This window comes from Primulina tabacum, chromosome 18 (genome assembly GCF_025594145.1).
Source record: "Primulina tabacum isolate GXHZ01 chromosome 18, ASM2559414v2, whole genome shotgun sequence".
Classification (NCBI taxonomy): domain Eukaryota; kingdom Viridiplantae; phylum Streptophyta; class Magnoliopsida; order Lamiales; family Gesneriaceae; genus Primulina; species Primulina tabacum.
In genome coordinates this window covers 24,740,733-24,759,459 of record NC_134567.1, presented here as the reverse complement: position 1 = coordinate 24,759,459, position 18,727 = coordinate 24,740,733, and the positions used below count along the sequence as shown (strand labels likewise).

At 29.9% G+C, this 18,727-nt stretch overlaps 1 protein-coding gene across 5 annotated transcripts; it reads right to left on the bottom strand.

Moving 5' to 3' along the window:
• Positions 1 to 3,083: 3,083 nt before the first annotated feature.
• On the bottom strand, positions 3,084 to 6,938 carry LOC142533190 (transcription factor bHLH49-like). Of its 5 annotated transcripts, none has more exons than XM_075639865.1 (9): positions 6,560 to 6,938; positions 5,175 to 6,050; positions 4,821 to 5,048; positions 4,635 to 4,700; positions 4,490 to 4,561; positions 4,194 to 4,265; positions 3,940 to 4,107; positions 3,763 to 3,850; positions 3,084 to 3,697 (listed from the first exon to the last, which is right to left on the bottom strand). In XM_075639865.1, the coding sequence occupies exons 2-9, from the start codon at positions 5,979 to 5,981 to the stop codon at positions 3,651 to 3,653; spliced, it is 1,548 nt and encodes a 515-aa protein (XP_075495980.1). In that variant the 5' UTR covers positions 5,982 to 6,050; positions 6,560 to 6,938; the 3' UTR covers positions 3,084 to 3,650. The 5 variants fall into 5 exon arrangements, with proteins under 5 accessions (XP_075495980.1, XP_075495983.1, XP_075495982.1 ...); XM_075639868.1 differs by having other exon boundaries at positions 3,084 to 3,688; positions 6,560 to 6,937; XM_075639867.1 differs by having other exon boundaries at positions 4,490 to 4,558; positions 6,560 to 6,935.
• Positions 6,939 to 18,727: the final 11,789 nt, after the last annotated feature.

The window sequence follows — 18,727 nt, the reverse complement described above, 5'->3', positions numbered from 1 at the left end:
ATAAGCATTCGTGCCAGCTGAAATGGAAAATATTCAGATTTTATTTATGGGTTTTCTTTTTTTTACATACAAACTATGAAACTAATAAGGAATACGTGCTTCACACGTGGAACTAATGAGATCCAAGCTAAGAAATCTATCTATGAGTGTCTTAGTGATCAACAAAAACCATTGTTAAATTAAGTTATATGTTTTTATACTCTTTTTTGTAACCATGATTTCATAAGATAATATCATTTGTATATCATAAAAAAGATGTATTATAATTCGAGCACCCTGAACTCGTCGAGATCGCCGCTTCTTTGTTCGCTGCCGAGTAGAAACAGAAAGCCCATCTATGTCTTATATTGGTAATTCCTATAATGATCAGAACCTTCTGCCCTACACCAGATACATAAATCACAATATAAAAATAAATTATTCTTCTATTATCTTGTAAAAAAAAGATTATTCTTCTCATAATAAATTATAAATTCTCAAAGATTTAGAAAAATTAAAATATTTATTAAAACTTTCTACTATAATAGTATGTATTAAAACTTTCAACTATAATAGTAATTAATTTAGGGAAAAATTATATAAACATTATCGAGAATTATTTATTTCTAATTAAAATCTAAATTTTAATTTTCATTGTGCCTCCATTGAAAAATTTGAATTACCATAGCACATAAATCCATCAAAATGAAAAGGAAAAAATGTGTTTATCCTAGTCATGAAGTTTTTAAAAATCCACTTGTGATTTTTCTATTATAGATTTTACTATTTTATTTAGACTATATATAATAATAATAATAATAATAATAATAATAATAATAATAATAATAATAATAATCAACAGAAATCCATATACTTCAAAAAAAATTATTTTAAAAAATCATTAAATCTCTTCAATTAATACACTTTATAAGAATTTTACTTAGTATTTTTTAAAAAATTTCCCACTTAAATTATTGGTTATTGATTATGTTTCAATACTTTCAAATAAAATCGTTTCCGATTTTTTGCTATTAATAAAATTGTGATTCATGAGTATTTTTTTTTCCAATTACAAAAACAAAATTATCACCTCCTCTTATCCAAAAAAAATACCACAAAGATGGATATATAAAATTTTAGCTTCCAATTTATTCCCTTCCCTATGCAAATTACAAGGCATCACATGGATAAATATGTATTTAATTGAATCATTTTGCTACGATAACTTTCAATTTTTTGCTTTCCCACTACTATTGAATTTTATTTGATGGATTTATAATTATATTTAATAGTATTGTTGGCAATAACTCTGACTTCTGATTCAAAAAGAAGTCTAACAATAAAATTATAATATAAATTTTACCGTATAGAACAAATACAAATACCATTACACTTACAATATTAAATATTTATTATATTATAATTATAATACTTTAAAAATACTAATAAATTATTCCTATAATTTATATTTATTATAGTGATTCATGTCACATATTTATTTTAAAAGTAAATTTCAACTCTAATTGAAACATCCAAGTAAATCATATTAACAATTAAAGTAGATTTTGCTATCAACAACAAAAGAATATTATTGCTTTTTTTTTTACTCGAGGGTCATACAAATTGGTGAAATATATAAGTTTGTAGTCAAACAATCATGAACTTATTGCCCTACAAACATTTTTTGAGCGAGACTTTTGTAGAATATGGTTTATTTGGTGACATGGTTTGCAGGATATTGTGTTAAAGCCAAATGATTACTCCATGCACGATGGAAGACAACGATTACAGGTTCCTCTATCACAATCACACACAAAAAAAATATTTTGTACGCCAACAAAAGCTTGTTAAATACAAGAATACACCATATGAAAAACGAATAACAATGATAACAATTTAAAACATATCCAAACAAACTCCATTGATACCGCACCTCCCGAAGAAATTATAAAAGGCAACCTAAACAACTCCATCAGACATCCAACAATATATATTGATATCCCCATAAAAACCCCGGTCATGGATGACCCGGAATACTAAATGAATAGCTCCAATCAGAGTCAATATGCAGAGCACCTTCTTAAGCAGCCGGGCATGGAGATGCCCAGGATATTTTATTCCGGGGCAATCGAGCGCCCGGGCTCTCATGCAAGCTCCCGGGAACTTCTACCCGGGCTGCCTCGAGAAACGCACTTATAAAACACTGAAAACAAGGTAATGATGAGATCTCCTCCTATAAATAGCATATATACTTCTCCTTTAAAAGACTATGGAACTTTGAATTCTAAAACACTCATGTATATTCACACATATACAAGTGCATTCCACCTTTCTTCTTCACCTGTTGGCTTAAGCATCGGAGTGGATACGCCAAAGACTCTTCCGGCGCCCATTCACGAGTTCGTTTCATTGTTTACAGGTCACGGTAGAAGCCCAAGTTACAGAGATATATTTTTCTCACAAGATATATCTTTTCCTTGCTCATTTTCCTTAAAACTTATATCACCATCCGGTGAATCGCCCCGACTTTTGCTCACCCGATTTACCCGAATCACATCATATATGGAAAGGAAGACAATGAAATGATACATGCATACACCATATAATATAAATAATAAATTAGAAGACATTATTGAATACATGCACCATATAAATAATAAAGCATGCACAACTCTTCGACTCTCGTCTATATGCAATTAATCATCATTATACTCGAATATTTATCATCTCTTTTAACGAATTTATAATATAATAATTAATGAATCAAAGTTAACCGGAACACGTTAGGGTGGAATACAAATGATAAAAAAAACATCGGAATCTAAAAACGTCAAAAGACACAAATATAAATGCACAATTGAGATTTTTATTCATACTTTTATATAGATAGATAGATATTAGATTAGATTTCATCTCTCAATATTTCTGCCCTGTTATAATAATTAATTGATATATACTAATAATGAAATGATAACTTTAACTTGGATAAACTTTCGAAGTTAAAATGAAGATTTTGTTTTGCATTACAAAGCAGAAAGTACTACAAGAAAAAATATACATTACAATAAGCATAACCATTCTCTAATTAAAAGACACTGAATTACTAAGATTAATCGAGTAGATTATGCTTTCACATAAACATTCGAAAGCTCGTGAGTTAGCTTTATGTTCTCCTTATATTGTTTTGTTTCAGTGTCTCTTCAAGTAAAATCATCAAGAATGATAAACATACATAATCATCACACTTATGGAATAATAACAGATAAAATTATTGCTACAACAACCAGCAAAAGATCAGATTATTCAGTAGCAGTAGACAAGCTCATTGAAGAATGAACTTAAAAATGTGATCTCTTACGTAGATCAAGAAGATGTCAGACCACCAGATATCGTTCCTCTCGTGTTCAGGTGTAATTTGCATCAATCGCCGTTTCCTTCAAATAGGGAGCAACTCGCGTTAGAAATACGAAAAGTCAACTTCAACTTTCTTGAGCATTTCAACTGCTGAACTGCCAAGATAAGTGATCACACTTCGACAGCAAAAACTTTTCGATTCCTTGATTATATACTGTAGCCTTCCAGGGATAAGTTCTTGGAAATGAACAAAGCAAATCACAATCTTTGTTAGGCCCGACCCAGTAATTTCTATTATCCCCATTTGAGAAAGAACATCAAGGTTCGGTTTTCAAGTGTCCTGTTGGTAGAGAACCTGCAAAAGCTACGGGGGATCAGCTAAAGATCCTTGGCCTGGAAATGATTTTGATTAAAGAATTTCAAAGATACCGCTGAAAACTTGGCTGTTTAGAGGACCACTCGTGTTAAAGCCCATATGAATGATATTGTGAAGTTCCCCATCCCAAACACCGGGTACCTGCAGAAGATGACATAAGAAAATTTCAAGGAAAAATCAATTCTACATGTTGTCCAATACTCTTATTTCTAACAGAATGTCTGTACTACCTGAGCCAATGCGACTGATTGTAAATTAATGGGTCTTCTAAGTGTTTCTGAACAAGGAAGACTTGCTTGGATTAGTCCAGGCTGCGGTGAATGCAGTTGAGGAAAAGGCATGGTCATATCAAGTGGAAGTGCCGGCGAAGATGGCATACCAGCTCTAGGTTGTAGGATCTGTTTACATGTAATTACTTGAGTTAGATAAGCGTCTGAGTTAGGTAAATAACGAAATGGGCTGGAACACTACAGCTTCTTCTTACATCTTTAGCCAGCAGAGCTTCAATATTGAAGTCTGCCTGTGGATGTACTGTTGCAAGCTTCATTGACAGGAACTGGAACATTGTGGAAACAGAGTTTCATAAGTTAATGAACCACCATCGGAAGGATTTTATATCATTCTACATGAAGGCACAAAAACCTTACACACACGCCCCTATGAGGGAACTATTTTTTAATCCTAAAACTCTCCTCTTTTAAAAAGATCATACGCACAAAAAAGTGAGAGGAGAATTGTAGTTAAATATTGGTTGAAAAAGCAAGAGTACTTGCCACGAACCTCAACTTGTCGTTGAAGTGATTGCACATAGTTGATGATTTCATCGAGCATGAGCGCTTTTCCAGTGACCTGCTAAGAAATAAGCAACAAGATTTAGCACGTGAATATCCATGCACCAATTAGCCTTAACTAAACCAATACTAACCTTGCTGCAACCAGGCACGAGATCCTGAAGGAATTTCATCCTTTCACTAATCTTCTCCCTCCTAACCTACAGTATAAACTATTCTAAATTCAACACCAAAGGAAATTTCTCACTGAAGCTTGCATGTACAAAAGATACAATAGTATTTTAAATGATGTTACAAATAGAAGACAGTAGATTTCTTACCCTTTCAGCGAGACTGTGGCTATTTGTTGCTTGTCCTCTTCGTGCTCTGACGTGTATGTATCCATCCTTGGGCAGATCCGATCCTTGGGAGCCCTGCTTGCAGTGTTTGCCACCGGGTTTACTGGTGGAATCGGGGTTCTGATCACCTTTTAATTTGATTTCAGCTTGGTCCTTTAACAGTTCAATAGGTGGCAGTGGGGCTCCAACAATTTCATTAAGTTCGGTATCCTGATATTCGGAGACAATTGAAAATCAGTAGATGAAGTATTATGTATTATAGTACCTTTGTAGTAATAAAGATAATTAAGAGCTACTGGTATTCATCCATCAGCAGAAAAACACTCGATATTCAACCTGAGGAGTTCTTTTTCTCTTGTTCGATCCAAGCCCAGAACCACAGGAATCCTCATCTGCTTCAGCTAACTCCTCTTGTGCACCCCGGCTGCTGAATTCAGCCTCATCAGACTCGTTAGCGGACACATCAACTCCATGTTTTGCTTCATCGTAAGACAGACGAAAACTCTGGCTTTTTATCTCATTCTTGAGAGAAGACCCTTCAACAGAACGCTCCCCAGGTTCCAAAGCCTGTTCCAGAACTCCTGTCGTGTCCACTACATCATTTGGCATCTGAATTGGTCCAAATCCACGAGAATACGGATTCGAATGGTCTGAAGTGCTAAAGGGGTTCATCATTTCAGTAAAGTTCCCTCCACTGAAGAACGAAAACCTCGCTGCGCGCTCAATAAAAGCCGGATCAGTCGGGAAATGAGGCAAGCTTGGAGGAACCATTCCAGGAACAGCTGGTAAAAAGATACTCCCTCTTAACATTCCAATCTGCGTCCAATTCATACCTGCTCGAACTGGACCAAGTCCGCTCGAACTGCTAGCCTGATTTTGGATACTCGTATCGCAATAGCCTAAACTCTGTCCATTGATAGGATGATCCCAAACCGGAGGGCAAAAAGAATCTGGCATAAAGGTGGTGGAACAAGCAGAAGACTCCACCATAGAATTTCCTAATCGAGTCATTCCTACAGATGCATTAGGTAAATTGTTCCCATTTATTTGCCAATCTGAGAGTACATTTGGTGCATGATAGTTTACAGGATCCTCGATCATCTTCTCTTGCTCATGATTATTGTCCTTACAAGAAGTGTTCATCTCTCCTTTATCGGATGCAAGATAATAACCGCAGTTCTTCACAGTTTCGGCTATGGATCAAGAAACAACCTGGAAAAATGTAGAATTAGATACAAACCACCCTAAGAAAAGCCCTAAAAATCCTTTCAAATTCCATAATTGAGCAAAAGAAAGAAAGTAGCAGTGTCAAAGTATCCTATCAGGTAAAGCTGAAAAGGGCGAATAAATAAATTACTTCAACCAATTTATGACTCATGAATCCAAGAAAACACCATAGGACGCCAAACAAATGCATCGATTCCAGGAAAACATTAACTACTGCAACTATTTCCCAAGCTTTTTCACTGAAATTAAGCAGTCCTTCAAAAATCAAAGCAGGAAATTCCATTAATGCCGAGAAGAAAAACACAGGCAGTTCAATGAAGTAGAAGCCAGCCAGTCAACTCAAACAGAGGTATTAATTGCAGTACCATAAATACAACTACAAACACATTCATTAAGTCATTAGAAAAATCCAATGGTCGGAGAAAAAGCGACCCATTGAGTAAACAATCCGGAATACAGAATCCAAAGTGGGAAAAGAACAAGAACAAAAATACCATTTTCAGATTGTGTGTTGCCTTTAAGGAACTCTACACTGTTTTAAGCTGCCCTTTTCTCTTCTTTAATGAAAATCTCAAGTCTTTGCACAAGAATATCTAAACTCCAGACAAATTTGTAAAACAAATCTTGAAACTGGGCATTCAAGAAAACTAATCCATTCAAGAAAACTAATCCGAAGAGATGATCAGGAAGCAGATATTAAACCAGCTGGACAAAATGAAAAGGAAAAGATGAGAGAAAACTTGTAGATTCCTTGGAGGAAATGGAGAGGAATGTTAAGTTAGGAAGATGCTTGATTTATGCCCACGCCTTGCATAAAAAAAAGAGCGGTGTTCATGATTAACAAGGGACGTAGAGTAGTTACTTCGTTGAATACACTTCTTTATTACGGTCAAATAAGTTTTTTGTTCTATAAAGCTGTATCTCTTACTTCTCATCCTATGTTATTAACTAATACAACCTTATTGTTTGAGTTCGATTCCTCACCTAATATTTTCGGACCAACTTATTGCATATTGTTTATTAATTTACTTGACTAGCGTAATTTAATTTATCACACTCGTACCCAATAGTGACTGTGAATTTCATAGTCATACAAAAAATATGATATTGTTAAACCGAATTTGATATATTTATTTGGTAGCATGATTGCAAGAGAGTTTATCTAACACATATAGAAGCATAGTAAATGTTAATTCTACCATCATAAAAAAGTTTTAAACAAAGACATCCAAATATGAGGTTTTGTGAATCTAGAACAAAAGATTATATATTTAAAGTTTAATAAATATTATCCTAACTTTAAGTGAAAGGTTCATGATGTGTACCTAAGGTGTTCTATATGCAATAAACTTTATTTCGAGTTGTCAACTTTCTCAGCGTGTATTTTAGTAAATATAAAGAAAATCATGCCTTGAGTTACCAACTGACTACAAGCCAACTGTATTTCATTTTATAATATTTAGTATATTATTTAATTCATTCGATCAGTAATATTAATCATTGCCTTTTTTACCCTTGGAATAAGAGCTCGTGTAATCCTTTATTTTAAAGACTTTTGTTTGGTCAAGACTCAAGTAGACCCCTATGTTTTTAAACAAATATCACCATTTTTCAAATGTAATTTTTTTATGACTAGTTAAGTAAATTATATTGAACAGATTCTGTGTGTTAAGCTCGTTTGATAAAATATTGATAAAAAAATCGAACTCCTTGTTCATCAGTCAAATCATATTTTGAAAATGAGTAGGAGTAATTTCATTTAAATTCTTGTGTTCAAGTGGATATATATTTATGTTTAGGCTGAATACAATGAGAAAATTGCAGTAGAATAAAATGTTTAATTTTTTTATTATTATAACATAAAAAATATATTAAATCACAGAAAAGATAATCATGGAATCTCCTCCTACTTTAGCTTTACAAGTTCCGAATTTTATAAACTGTTTGCCCTATAAATAAATAAATAAATAATAATAATAATAATAATAATTACTCAATGTTAATGAAATAGGAATTCTAAGGATTTGATCCATATAGTAAGCATTCGTCGGTCTCATGAACTTTTCTGATAGCTATGAACTCATTATATATGACATTTTTAGAAAATATATTGCATTAATATCAAATAAACAAATTAATACTAGAATATCGTTAAAAAATCATTTTTTTTATTTGATACTATGTTTTGAGATTGGGGAGTTGCCAAAATTATCTAATATTTTGTTCTATTTTGAGTTTTAATTATTTAAGTAGTAAAAAATTTTCTTAGCCCAATAGATTGTTTTCTAACGTAAATTTAATATTTTCATCGAAATGTTAATATAATGTTGGACATGTCAGTAATATTATGTGTCATAGTCAACAACACACAAGACTCAATTAGTAATGCTGTTAGGAGTGGTATAGTATTTCTCGTTGTACTGAAAAATATATACCATATATCGTATCGAAAATTATAATATTAAAAATATTTATATCGATATCGTACTGGAAATTTAGGTATACCAAGACTAGGTATATCAAAATTTTTTCAGTATGTATAATTAGGATACATATTATACTGAAATTTTGTATTATACTGATATTTGGGTACGATATTAGTATATATCATTTTATACACAAAAAATATATTATATTTTTAAAAATGTTAACTTTATTATTTAAAATATTATATATTTTTTAATATATTATTTCGGTATTTTGATATTTCAGTATATACCAAATATTTCAAATTTTATACCGTTATCGTATCAAATATCTCGATATTGATACCATATTGTACCAATATTTTGGTATTTTCGGTACGTTATACCGAAAAATTCGGTATATTTCCCCATTTCTAGTAATGTTAGACATTATGTCAATACTACGATGAAAAATGATTGAGGTAGTGTTTGGAAAAGCTTATTTTAAATGTTTTTCAATTTCTACATGTAATTTTCAAACATGCTATTAGATAGAAGCATATAAAATAAACTCGTACAAATACTAATTAAAAATGAAAAAAAAAAACGAATAGGCCAATTTACAGTACAATCCCTGTCAAAAAATTAATTGTGAAGTTTTGAAGAAATTTTCGATTTTATCCTAATTTTACTACTAATCACAATTAAAATGTGTAGCAAATTGGTAATTTCTAACACACATCTTTTTTGTTTGTACTTTGATGACTATTTAATTATGAAAATATCACTCTGTTTTGCTATTTGACAACTTCTTAATTAAAGAAATGCCACAAATTTTATTTTATTTTTTGCCCTTTTTTGGATATTTATTTAAAAAACGTCATTTTTTTTATTTTTAACCATTTATTTGTTTTCCATTACAAAATATGAAATATACAAGTACTCGCGTTTCCCAAGTACTAATTTTGATAATTTTCTCCTTTCCAATATAATATAATATAATATAATATTTCTAATCATAATCATGGAGTTGATATTTGACTACAATGTTGAAATTAATTACGTGTACATGCAACCATAGGCAAAAATCCTCGAGGAGATGGTACAAAGAAGAAGACGATGAAATAAATCCAACCATTACACCCTTTATCATTATTTTATATAATTATTATAATTAAATAAAAGTGGATTAGATTCCTTAGGTCCCTAGCTTTACCTCGAATTATTTATTATTTAATAGAATATATATATATAAAACACCACTAATTGTGGCATGTAAATTTATGCCCTTTTTATATTAAACTTGTTAATTAATTTCGTACGAATAAATTTTTTTAATGAAATTAGGTAAAGTTATAATTAATTTGAAAGCGAGAGTCTGCTCTTGGTTGGCATTGGCTCTTCTTTTGGGGAAAGATATAATAATAATAATAATAATAATAATAATAATAAATCCGAATCCCTTTAAAGAAGCTTGTAACGAGAGTATTGCTCATTCGAGAACTTTTGGAGGGGAAAAAATCTGACAAATTATTTATTAAAATTAAACTAAAATCCAGTATAAATCTTTCTGCAAATTTTATAATATATTAAATTAATATTTAGTACACACGACATAATATAATGACAAAAATTTGTGTGAGACGATCTAACGAATCGTATTTGTGAGACGAATATCTTATTTGGGTCATCCATGAAAAATTATTACTTTTTATGCTAAGAGCATAATATCTGTGAGACGGTCTCACATGAGACTCAGTGATATATAATTATATTAAAAATGGTGAGAAATATTGGCGAACATCGGATCAATATTCAATTCGCCACAAGATGTATTTATTGTGTTCTTCAAGCAACTACTTTTTTTAGGGAAAATTCCAAAACTAGTCATATAAAATTCGTCTGTAGAATTTTTTTTTTTATGTTTTAATTTATGAAATTTTGTTTTTGATTTACTAAATTTCCAATTTTCACCGCAATTCTGTCGTCCAGCATGACATGTGATCAATAATGTTCAACATATATCAGTACTTGACGTGAAAAAAATTATTTTGTCCAAATTTTGAATAATTAGAATATAAAAATCTAATTATGTAGCAACAAAAATTTTTTTGTTGTTGTACAACGATCAAAATATGACATTTGAGTTGTTATACAATTAATTTATTCTTGTTGTACTATTATTATCGATAATGTTGCGATGCAATATTTGTTTTTGTTGGTAGAACAATCGAAACGTTGTGTTTGAACTGCTATGCAGTTTAAAAGATTTGAGTTATGTCATTATCACAAACTATAACTTTTAGTACAGCTGAAAGCCCTCGGTTCTACCGGCTTTAACTTTTCATAAAACGAGACACTCGTGTCCTAAAAAATCCTTTGTTGGACATCTTGTAACTTTACGCATCGAACATGTTAATAGTTTGGAAATTAATTCATCGTTGCTAATAAAGTGAGGTTTGGTCTACACCTTTAATCAATTACACGAAGCACGTTTGCAGCCTCGAATTATGCCAAATCCATAATTGTACTTGTACAAAGATTTATAGAATATGCAAATAAATAAAATATATTAATATTTGATCATTTATTGCATGCAATTATATAAGATTAATGTTGTGAACACCTTTTGGTCAAACCGACTGTCGAGATTCGTAACAGCTAGCCACCTATTTTATTAATCGGCTGTTCACATTAATAATTGGTAAGTATTTGTAATATTAATTCTGAATAGTAATAAGTTAATAATTATTAGATTATATTTTTTTTTATATAACACTAACTAATTAAAAAAGCGTATATTGAATGTATAGGACCCTTTTCTCTATTTTCTAGTATTTAAAAACACATGTATATTTATTTTGGTGTGGTTCGAGGGACCAAAACATCAGCTTTTCGGTTGCAATGTTAGTCGATAAATATTGTATTTACTCAAAATTTGTATAATTCTACTCAATTATATTGATGCAATCTTTTTAATTTTAAAAATGAACTTTATTTTCTTGAGTAGATCTTCTGTGAGACTGTGACACAGATCTATATCTGTGACGACCTTTGGGTAGTCAACTCTTTGCCACCGCACATAGTCCAAATTCTGAAATAACTGATCATTGAAAAAATGGTTTGATATGAAGATGTTTATGGATTTCTTTTCACACCTGAAAAAATTGAGTGCATCGGCCGATTAGGACTTGAAAGCTCGTTGCAAGAATTTTGAAATGGAACTATAAAGAAAAGATGGTACATGGCAAACATGATTCAGATTTGGATAATACAACATATCTGATCCTACCAAAAGAAACAAGAACATAAGGAAAAATACTATTTTTTTTTGTTGCAAATAATGAATTGTTTCCAGATGTAACTATCAAGAGAATAGCCAATAATATCCTGTATGCAATGATTGGGTTGAATCGGATTCAGGTTGTGAGTTTCGCGTTGGTTCAGGTTCGATTTGAGCAATGTTTAAATAATATTATGCGTCAACTCGACCCGACTAGCTCAAAGGATGTATATAATTTTGCTCCATTGGCCTACGGACTCAATGCGTGGTCAACCATATTCATGAAAATTTTGGATTCGAGGTTTCGAGACATTATGTTATAGCATTTTGTTCCATTGGCTTATGGACTCAAATAACTCAATGTGTGGCTCACCTTATTCATGAAAATTTCGGATTTGAGGTTTCGGGATATCATGTTATCAATTTTTCCGAAAAAATATCAATTTTCGAAGATAAGAGAAAAAATAAATTTAGAGTGATCATATACACAGTCAGAAATTTCCGCTAAGGGTACGGATCCATAATTTCCCAAACATAAAATGACATCGCATGTTCTTTTGTATAACATATGATATCAACTCAAAGCTGTTATATATATATATATATATATATATATATATATATAAGGCCTATAATAAATTGTCCGATAATTTGACATAATTAGAATAATTATTGAATTGCAAATTAAAATAATTATTTATGCCAAATAAATTCAAGAAGTGTGTTAAAAATATGTATTTTAGAATATCGAAGAATTTAACGATATAAAATACATATAGAGTTTAAGTAACACACGAGAGCAAAATAAATACAAACCGGGATTATTGGGCATGTGTTACTATTTTTTCTAGTAACTAAATATACATATACATACACACAACTTTTTAAGGAAGGAAGGAAGGAAAAAGAAAGGATAGGAAGAAACAAGCCATTCCTGCAACCCTTGGAGCAGATGCGGAAAAGTCGCGATATCTCCTCCGTCCGGCCCGAAATCTCGATCGGTTTGAGGTGTTTTCTTCCTTACATCAAGTAGCTTCGTTTTGAGCCATAAATCGCGAATTTTTAGCAAGGAAGCGAGCAGATCGAAGCTCCATTTCATGAGCCTTGTTTATGTGCAGTAGTTGGCTGAGTTTCAGTTTTTTGTACTTCTGAATTTCGGGTTTTTATGTATTGTGCCCTAAGAATCTCGACTGTTGGTTCAAATAGAACTTGTAGGTTTGTTTTTTAATTTTTTTTATAGCCACTATAATCATCGAATTTCGATAGAAATGGATTTGTTATGATTTTTCTACCAAAATGTGTCAAAACCAGAATCGAAATTGATCTGTGCAGAATACCTACTGTAATTCGGGATTTTAACATTCGTGCCTTTGGATTATGAATTTTTGGTTCAAATGAAAGTTGTAGAGCTATGTCTTATCTTCAAAATGAGACTTGAATCGTTAAATTCTAGTAAGAATTGTGAAAGTTATGTTTGTTTTTTTGGAACTGCTCAGTGGCTAGGAATTTTATTCGAGAGCAGATTTGATATCTTGGGTTCAATGTAATTTTGGGTTCCAATGATTGTGGATTTGAATATGGTTTAAACTGAAAAAACTTAGATAATTGAGTTTTCTTTCATTTCCAATTGACGGATATTTATTTGAGTTAATATTGAGTGAGATACGATTTTTATACTCTTTTGTGCCAAATCAGACATTGATATAGAATGTAGTTTTCATGATCGGCTTATTGTTGTTTTGTTTAGGCCGAGAGTCTTGAAGTAAAGTTGAGATTGGATTGTCAAGTTGGTACAGATATGTTACAACTCGGTAACATACGATTGTAAAACATAAATTATGTTTAATTGTCATTAGAGTAAATGGGCCACACACACACATATATATATATATATAAATCATATATACTTCAAAATGTCTATTTTCATCTAAAAATATAAAGATATATAGTTTAATAAAAATATCAACCTAATGATAGAAATAATGTAAAACAATAAGATGGCAAGCTTCTATGTCACCCCGTCTTTCACTTACGAAGGATTTCACTATAAGAATTTGATTTTACAATACTTTATACCAACTCACTTTAATCTTAGGTCTTATCCACTGCCCAAATTGAAACTCCTAGTATTCTCACAAACAGTTGAGACTCGCATTCGAATAACCAATATGATATGAATCTGATCGGGCGTGGCATGGTAATGGTTGAAAGGAGATTCAAGGAAGCATTGCATAGACTCATAAGCGGCCAAGAAGAATTTGCAAGCAAGGTTCAAAGCCTCAAAGGAGTTGTGATGCATAGGAGTGAGCTTGGAGGACATATGAATGTTACTAATTGTGGAACAATATGGACGGACCAGTGCTAATTGTTTATTCTATATTTATATCATGTATTTTCATAATTTAATATTTATTTTAAGCATTATTTATTTTTTAAACAATTGTTTATTTGATTTAGTAAATATACTTTATATTTCTACAATTAGACTCTCAAATTTAAATCATATATATAAGGGAGATTTTGTTGTTATATGTTTAAATTAAAATATTATTTTTTAAATTGTATTTTAAAAAATTAAAAATTCATTGATCGTGTTGATTCGGGTTTTGGTTCGGTTGAGATTTTTCGGGTTGGGTTTGGGTCGAGTAATTTTTGAATAGCACTATTAATCAACCCGATCCAACCTACCCGAATTGACACCCCCTATCTTCAAGTATAACTATTTTCTCAAGCCAAACAGAAAGTCTTATAGCATAACTAATTTATAAAAAAATGAATCAAGTCGTGCTTTTGAACAAAAAAACCTTTGAAGTTTTCTAGAACTTTTCTTCAAGTTTTAAGACCCAACTGATGATATCGGATGAAATATCCTTCGTACATAACAATTTTTTGATCCATTAAATGTCTGAGTTTATACCCACTAAATTGACTATACTATTTTCAGAAAGAACAATAATGTTGCATAACAATTACCATATTTGGAACCGACTATCAAATTCAAAAATTCGAACGTTAGAATAAATACTTATAAATAAATTAATTTGAAGACGTTTCAATCTCTCTAGAAGATACACACACTCAACATTCTATACACTTTTATTGCTAAGTTTTAAGAGCCCAGCTGATCAAGAATCTGTGAAGCACACATCTAAATATTCATATATGATATTTTAGGATTAATTGTGCTAGTTGTATTTGGTTCGAAAATACCTAATTGATATTAAGAGTCTTACTAATCAGATTGTGTTAGTTATGAGAATAGCTAGTAGTTTAAGTATGCCTGATATAAGCTCTACTGAAGTAGGTCATTATAAATTACTTGTAATCACCAAAACTTTCTAGTGATATTCTTTCTGAAACGAAAGAAGATGATACATTTAAATGTTTAATTCTCTGAACTTCCATAAACAATTGTTTATCCAACCTAATTATTTTTGGATATTTTCTGTAGATTTCTTATTTACCAACCTATTCAATCCAACCTATTCAATTGTTTATCCAACCTAATTAATCCAACCTAGTTATTTTTGGATATTTTCTGTAGATTTCTTATTTACCTCTCTAATCAATCTCCCAATCCTAACATAATTATTTTGTATATTAAAGCATCAGAACTCAGCTAAAATAGCGGATAAAGTTTTCAGCACCAACAGTCACTGAATTTTAACAGAATGTTAGGTTCCTACGCATTACCATGACAAGTCAGAAAGGACAATGACATTACAATAACATATGTATTTGGAAACAAATATATTATTTTAAAAAGATTATCGTTGCAAATTAATTTATAAATAATTCAGTTGAACAAGCTCTAAAGGAGATACAATCTATCTCTGAACTTTTACAAACCAACTGATCTTCTCTTAAAAGCTTTCTGTGAGCCAAACCGAAAAGCCAGTACACATTGATAAGTTATTATCTAATCATTTTGCAGATAAAATGTGAGCTTAAACTTTCTTTTTGAAATCTATGTAATTGAGAGTAAGAAGTCTTATTGCTCAAATTTTTTTAGATTGAAGTTTACTATGAGCTTCGGTTAGACACTTTGTTCGAAGAGTCTCAATCAGTCTACTTGTTCGAACAGTCTAAGTCAGTCTACTTCTGCACAGTTCATACTGATTGACTTATTGAGAATCCAACAGACAAAAATCGAATAAAAAATAAAATGATAATAAATTAATAATGATGTTAACATTAATAAATAAAATGAATAAAATAATAAATCAATAATCATGATAATAATATTAATATATAAACATATAATAAAAACAAAAAACATAAAATAAATATTTATTGATAATAATTATCATAATATTTTATTGAATGATAGTTCATTTTATCAAATAAAATAATAATAATATAGTTATGTAATAACGTGAATTTTAAAATAATTGATAGATCATCAATAATTAATATTTAAAATAATAATAATAATTTTTGAGCAAGTTATTATTTCGAATTTTTAATTAAAAATTTTTTTTATTAAAAATAATTTCATTACATTTCTTTTTCATTTTTTCGGTACCAGTAATTGAAATAAAATATAACTATCATTTTATCATTATCTTTATTTTATTTCAAGATTGATTTCATTAATATCTTATTCAATTCATTCATACCAATCATGTCATTGGTTTTGTTCTAAAAATTTATTCGGAGGTGTAATGCTTCACAGGGTTAAGACGACTCGGTGCCAAAAATATAAATATTAAAAAAAATTAAAATTATAATATATGAAAATAACATTACGATTTTCGTCACACAAAAAATTAAATTCTCAAAAACTTTGCCATCATCCGCTAATATTTATCTTAATATTATCAATTTTTAGTTGCATTAATGATATGATATAACAAAATTTCCACAGGGCGAAGCAAAGATTTTTACATTGCGGCGAAGCTGAATATTCCGAAATAATTATTTATTAATAAATTTAAAATCTAAAATATATATTTAACCATTATTGAAAAAATAGTAATACTAATAAATAATATTTTAATTATATCATTAAAAAAATTTGAATAAAAATATTATTTTTTTGAGTTAAAAATAATTGATCAAAATAATATTTAAAGTATTAAAATTTAAACTTTATTTATTACAGAGCGAATATTAAAATAGAAAATAAAAAATTTAAAAATATATTTAAAAAATTATTTTCTATTTACATGTTTTTTACATTTAATCATGATTTGTGATTATATTAGTTATAATGACCATCGAAATAGTTAAATTGGTCTAATTATTATATCAAGTATAATAATTTATTATGTTTTCAGATTATAAATCGTCGATATATATATATTTTTTAAAAATTAGTAATTATAATAACATTATATTATTTTATGTACAGAATTGGTTTATAAATTGTTAATGAGATACATACATCGATCTCAAAATAAATGAGTGATCATATTTATAAAAAATTTGAAGGATTTATAAATTTTAAAAATTAAGGGGGCGAAATTGGATAAAAACTTGAATTTTAGATTTTTGATTCTTTATTTATTTAATTATTTATATATAAAAAAACATTTCTCGGCTTCTGACAGTAAAATAGGTAGAATTCGAGTGTTTTTGGTCTCTCTCTTGCTCTCAGGTTTTGGTCCGTCTCGTTCTCTGGCACAAATTTTTTTACTCAGACCGTAACTTTTATCTAAACTAGTAAAAATGACTACCGCATATAACTTACATTAAAATTGTAACATTTTATTAATATATATAATTATTAAAACAAATCATGACACCAAAGTTAGTTTTATTCTAAATGTCTCAAACTTAATAAGATAATATAGAAGTATAGATATACTTAGAAAAATTGTTATTTTAGTATTGCAAGCTTTTTTTTTTTGTTTATTTTAGTCACCTATGTTATTAAATTTCAGTTTTAGTAAAATATCTTTCAATTGTTTTTACAATTTAGTCATTTTCGTAGGGAGTGATGATGTGACACTACACACATCAGCACCACATCACCATCACATCTATGTCTTCAACCTAATTTCGGAAAAAAAGACTAAAATTATCCAAAAAAGTATGACAGACTAAGACCGAAATTTCACAATATACAGAAGATGACCAAATCGCAAAGATATATTTATCCATAACAAAAAATTTAAATTTTCCCTCACTCTAATAAAAAATTAGTTTTTAAACTCTAAACGCAAACTTTTTCAATCCAAAAGCAGTATTCAATTACTAGGTGTGTGATTGTGATAATTAGGCTCCAATTTATGCGTAAATTATCTCTAAGAAAAATTATTTAACAATCTTTTTATTTGACCCTTTCTACACACACCAAGTGTGTGAAAAATTGTTGATTTATAGATGTGTATAGGTATACATAATGACAATGCACCTCTTCGATAAATTTGTAATTTAGCTCAAACTCTATTCATCAATGAAAGGAGTTTACTTTTTCTTCCTTGGTTTCTGTTTAATGCTTGTATGCAGTTCTCAATTGAAAAATGGCTCATCGTTCGCCATGGCGAGCCATTACAAGAAGACATCGTTTTTTATTTTTTGTTAAATTTGCATCTTTTTAAAATGATGAACTAATTAGACTTTTATTTTTTTGTTAAATTTGCATCTCTTTGAAATGAAGAAATAAGACATTGAGATACAAATATGACGTTCACGTTATTGATTTTTGATGATACCAAATAAAAATCTATATTAGTTCAGTCTGATGAGTCAAATACTCCTTGCTGATTTGCTGTGGACCGAGCTGAATTCTAATGGGAGATGTGACCGAACGGAATGTTGATATGGATCTGAATGGACAAACAAAAGTTAGAAGGCACCAGAAGTGTTTCCGACGTAACTTCTCCGATGCTTAAGTCAGTACCGAGACAAAATTTAAGAGTGCGAGATAAAAGTCGGTCAAGTGATAACAATGACTGAATGTGTAAAACCATAAAAAATACATGTTATTTATATAGTCAACATGAGCTAGATACCTTGCATGAAAAGAA